Source organism: Alosa alosa, chromosome 4 (genome assembly GCF_017589495.1).
Source record: "Alosa alosa isolate M-15738 ecotype Scorff River chromosome 4, AALO_Geno_1.1, whole genome shotgun sequence".
Lineage (NCBI taxonomy): Eukaryota > Metazoa > Chordata > Actinopteri > Clupeiformes > Clupeidae > Alosa > Alosa alosa.
The window spans coordinates 18,602,463-18,607,938 of record NC_063192.1 but is presented as its reverse complement, the minus strand read 5'-3'; the positions used below and the strand labels follow the sequence as shown (position 1 = coordinate 18,607,938).

At 40.1% G+C, this 5,476-nt stretch overlaps 1 protein-coding gene across 1 annotated transcript; it reads right to left on the bottom strand.

Annotated features, from left to right (window-relative positions):
• Positions 1–1,531: 1,531 nt before the first annotated feature.
• On the bottom strand, positions 1,532–3,739 carry npbwr2b (neuropeptides B/W receptor 2b). Its single transcript, XM_048240273.1, has 2 exons — positions 3,691–3,739; positions 1,532–3,282 (listed from the first exon to the last, which is right to left on the bottom strand). The coding sequence occupies exon 2, from the start codon at positions 3,165–3,167 to the stop codon at positions 2,157–2,159; it is 1,011 nt and encodes a 336-aa protein (XP_048096230.1). The 5' UTR covers positions 3,168–3,282; positions 3,691–3,739; the 3' UTR covers positions 1,532–2,156.
• Between the last annotated feature and the right edge of the window lie 1,737 nt (positions 3,740–5,476).

Below are 5,476 nucleotides of genomic sequence, written 5' to 3'. Positions count from 1 at the left end.
ATGCTAACCATTTCGCTAGCTTGTAAACAAATCCATGTGCTTTATCATTACCTTTTTCCACAGTTTAAAATAGCATAATGCTTAATAATTTCTCCAGCAGAGGGGGAATTATAGCTAATAATGCCAAGTTTCCCTTTAAATTTTATTGAACAACAACAAGTGTTCAAAAGGATATAAAAAACACAATTTTTCCATTGTGGTCCTTCGTGGTCCTTAGTTTCCATTGTGGTCAGTTCTGACTGACATACCAACAAGCCTCTTTAGCCTTGAGCAGGAAGAGATGACTGCTCAGATGAACTAGAAACACGTCATCAGCTGAGAGATGGCAGAGTAAAATAGACTTAAATGCACTGGAGATAAATCCCAAACATGCCAGTCATACCAAAAAAAAAAAAAAACATGCCTGATCTTCAGACTCAGATTAAGGCAAGATCATGGAGGAGTAATATGCAATAGCATGCTGTTTTTTGCTTTGTCTGTTTACTGCATGCTTATTTTCTCTCTGCAAATCTTCTTTTTGCTTGTTTGCTCAGGAAGGGTAAACTGTTTCTAGCTGAGCATGCACAACACCTTGTCAAGCCATTTGTCATCTCTCAGCTACTATATTCCTGTCTCTACAGCCAAACCTCTTCAAATGATTCAAAAACACAAATGTGGCAAAACAACAGTCTTAGGCCTTCTTTCATTGGCTTGCTGTCAACCCCAGATTTAGACTCCATATTGCTTGTTATGATCTACTTATCAAAAGTGTCTAATTAGTTCCACCATGCAAAATTTCCAGGCTCTACTCCACAGTGCCTCAGTGATGGCGGGACAGCTGTCTTTGAGCTCCATATTTGGTGGGACAGCTCTCTTTGAGCTCCATATGCTGAATCCCTCTCGTTGTCAAGAGTAAACAGTAATCAACTCCTCCATGACAGCTCACACACCAAACGAAATATCCTCTCCTACTGGGGTTTTTTCCCCATTAGCCTCACCTTCGCTGCTTTTAATGCTCTACAAGGTGTATCAGCTAGCTTATGAAACAAGCAGAGGTTTGATATTGCAGATGTCTTTGGCTTTCATCTGTAAAATTGTTTTGAACAAATCATTTTCTCTAAATCAATATGACAAACGGTTTATGCAGCCAATTCTGTCATCTGAATCCTGAACAGCAACCACACTTATTATGAGGGTTATGGTGCAATGAGCAGCCTAAATTATGTTGGAAAATTGATATATGGATGTTGTGCCTGTCAGCCCAGGCCAACAAAGCTTTTACAAAAGTTGATGGTGTATAATTTTGTGTCTGTGACTATTTGGATATGTTCGTATACCTGTACATTTTAGTATGTTTATAAGAAAGAATTTCAGTACATGTTCTCTTGAGCCCTTATTTATTTTTAATCAGACATATAGATTGATAGAACATCTAAATCATGACTGCAGATCCCTTATGGCATAGTCATTATTTTCCACTGCCAAGATAAACAGATTTCAGAAACATGTTTGAGAAAATAAATAAATAAAATAAATAAATTATCCAAACGAATGATTTCAGTCATTTATTTTTGCCACAGACATATGGAAAGCATTATGTAATACGTGTATGACCTCTTGAACAAATTGGATTCAGTTCCAGCTTTCTGAGTATTTTCCTGATTCAAGTAGCCTATGTAAGACTTTTTAGATAAGCTGATTGATTATTAAAGCCTTGCGCCAAGTCACATTTCTCGTAAGGCTAGAAAATGTACATTTCCTTCATTATTCCTTCTGTCGTCATTGAGTTTGGACACCTCCAAATTACGAAAAAAGTATGAAATTGCATACATTGGCATGTACAATTTTTTACATCAATGTAAACAAAGGCATGTCTCACAAATACCCTACATTTAAAGCGCCATTAATGTTATATACAGTTTCTCCATGGACTGAGGGTCTGTCCATCCTGTTGTTGCCTCCTGGAGTTCGTCTGTCCTTATGCGTCACAAGAGGGAGACAAATTCCCACATCATGAAATGATAGCACTTAAAACACTTTGGACCAGACACGCATGTGCCTTGTAATGTGTTTCTTTAGAATTTATTTCACCAAAACAAAACTAAACAACTTGTTTGGATTTGTGCATTTACTCTGCAGATGCAGATCTCTAGCTGCTTCTGTTGAATAAGTTACATTCAAGTCGATCTACATTCTAGCATTTTCTTAAACGCTTTTCTAAAGCTGTCGTCCAGGAACGCGTACAAAAATGGATTTAGACAGGAGTTGGCGTAACTGAGACAGGTGATGAAGTAGGAGATTCCAATCAGTAGTGGAGTTGTCCGCAGGTCAGTGGTCAGGGCAACTATGGTGCTCAGATGAAAAGGTGTCCAACAGAAAAAGCACACTGCCACAACAATAAACACCATAATTGTCACTTTTTTCTTTGCCTTGTCTAGGGCTTTGGCGTTCGTGTTCAGACGCATGTTCCTGAGCCTGTAGAGCATCAGTGTGTACAGAATGCATATAGTGGATACAGGAATAGCGAAGCCTAGAATGAGCGTGTAAATCCGACTTGCCTTGAACCACAAGTGCTCGGGACTTGGAAAACTCAACAGGCAGTTTTTCCTATTGGAGTCATCGTATACTCCTGCAAACACGGTAAAGGGCATAACTATAAGAATAACCAAAAGCCACACACAGAGACTGATTATCTTGGCTGCTCTGTATGTGCGATATGGCATTCGTTTAGATTTAACAGTGGCGAGGACCACCAGGTATCGGTCGATACTCATTACGGTAAGAAAGTAAATACTGGAGAAGATGTTGTAATGGTCAATACTCAATATCATCTTGCAAAGCACTTCGCCAAAGGGCCAGCAGCGCAACAGATGCTCAGCTATGTTGAGTGGCAGCACAAGCGTGAAAAGCTCATCTGCAATGGCCAGGTTCAGTATGAACATATTGGTGACAGTTTTCATCTTGGGTGCCTTTAGGATGACATAGATGACCGCCGTGTTCCCAGTCAGTCCCACCGCGCAGATGACCGAGTAAACTATGGGTACCACCACATAGAAATCTGCGTAAAATAAAAAGTCTTCTGGCGGCACGCAGTTCAATTCGCTTCGGTTCGTTGAACTGAGGGAATAGAAGTCCACACTTTCGTTGCATGGTAGATATGTATTGGGTTTGAGTGTAACGTTTTCCATTTCTGAACAACCGCTAGCGTGTTTTTCTACTTGAAAAGAAATGTTCGAATGTTGATACCGTCCTGGGCTTTAAGCTTGTCCAGAGCAGTCATAATTGATGTTTCAGCCATAACATCTAAAAAAAAAAAAAAAAAAAAAAAACAGTTGAAAGTGATCTAAATATAAAATGAAATCAAAGTTAATTGGTCTTGTTAAAAAGTATTTAATGATCCAACATATCCAAGATATTTTGCATAGGCTATCCACAACGGCAACGCTCAGAGGAACCCAACCAAATGTGGACATTCCCTGATGTAGGCTACACTAATAAAATGCATTTGAAACAGCACAACATTCACAATTTTTAACATTTCCAAATATGTAGCCTATTTCCACACAAGATAAAGTGAAAGAAGATGGGGAAAATCCCATCACAATGTTGCGAAAACAATAGTGCATCTACTCTTAATGCTCGGAATAAATGCATTTTTAGCCTATAACAGGTAAAAAAATGTCAACTTAGCGCATACAGTTATTTCCTTACCATGCAAGCCAGATCCCTCTCCTTGCGTAGCGCTTCAGCTGCTTCAACTGTCGCTGAGCAGCGCGGCTCTGTCGTTTCCTACCAGTTGGAGGGTACAGCGGTAATGGGTGACGTCACTGTCCTTAATACGCTTCGACGCTGTTAAACTGACTTTTTCTCAGGAGGAACTAAAATGGATCATAGACCCTGAACCAGCACTGTTGTCTATAAAACATCGTGAAGTTGATATGTTGTTGATATAATAACATAATTTGAAAGGTTGCTTAAAACAAGAGATAAAAACAAGGTTAGGCTACAAACTACAGTCCATTTTGTGACATGCTCAATGTGACGGAAGATGTGTCTTGGAAGAGGGCATATAAGACAAGTGAATAATTGTAAACACTGGTGTCAGTCAATAAAATCAAATGTCAGAGCTGTGTAGGCTACTTTGAAATAGCTTGTAGCCTACAGGTACAACTGTACAGGTAGCCTGTAGGTAACAGTGATTTTAGAACAGCTAGAGGGGCAAGGGCGTTATTAGGGGGTGGACAGGGGGGAGGTGTCACCCTCACCCCATTCAAAACGGTGGTGTTTGCCAGCGACAGAGACAAATCAGTTCTAACTATTGACCAATGTTTCTAGGCACGTGCAAGATAGCCTAAAGAAAAACGAGACTGAAAAAAGAAAGCAGTACTTAAACAAATCTACAACATGCGCACAGTTTTCATGCGCACGGGGGAGAGAGCACACAAAGGTCTGTTGCTTGCTAATCACTGGATAAAGATTTATGGATATGATGAAAATGACAAGAATGTCTACAGCAAAGAAAAATATTCAAACAGTAATATCATGCGCGTTTAGCTCAAAGTAATCAGCCCGGCCCCAAAACGCCACCGGCCCACTGGAAATTCTCCCGACTCTCACTCCGCTATTGATCAAGGCAATGAGGAGCAGGATAGCAGTGGATGACTCTCCTGTTGCTGTATCAGCAGATGAAAAGGGCCTCAGCGTGCCACAGACGTGACTGGCTAGGCTCATAGTTTGGTAAAGGAAAACGCTTAATCGTAGCCAGCTAGTTGAGCACAGTGATTCTAATTCTACGCCATTTATGAAAGCAACAATTTCCCTGGCAGACATTTACAAAATATGACCGCTGTGTAAATAATCATAAATAATACGAATACCAAACACACCTGGCTCTCACTCAACCAGTGTTTGTGATCATGGCAGTTGCAGAACCATCTCTACACACTGTCAGCTAATGCACTAGCCTACGAAATGTAATTTCTGTTTATAAAAGCATAGCAAAGTGTTTTAGGTAACCTGTGGCCTATGGCCATCCCCCTTGTGAGTTAAATGTTTTCATGCAGATGTCTTGATAATGGTGAGGTGAAGTGTGCAGAAATTATGCATTTACATACAATTTTCCTGGGGGTGACACCCCATGAACCCCGCTGAGTTTTAGACTAAGCTACTCTTGGTGCAACCTTGATCACAAACATAATTAAAGGTTTTTTGTGTTTGTTTTCCTTATTTTCCTTTGTTTGAAACTATTCACCAGTGACCATGCATTTTAGACTGTCATGATAGGGCCCTTAGCTACACTGGACCTCCGTGCTCGCACAACAATCTCCCATCTATTAGTCTAAGAATGAGAATGAGCATTAAGTTGATCGAGATTTGCACAGATACCATATATCTTCCATTATGTTTCTATATATGTATGGAACCTTGGGTTCCTAACGTGGCAGTTCGGGACGAATACACATATTGTTATAACCCTTGTCTCAATTGTTTTTCCAGA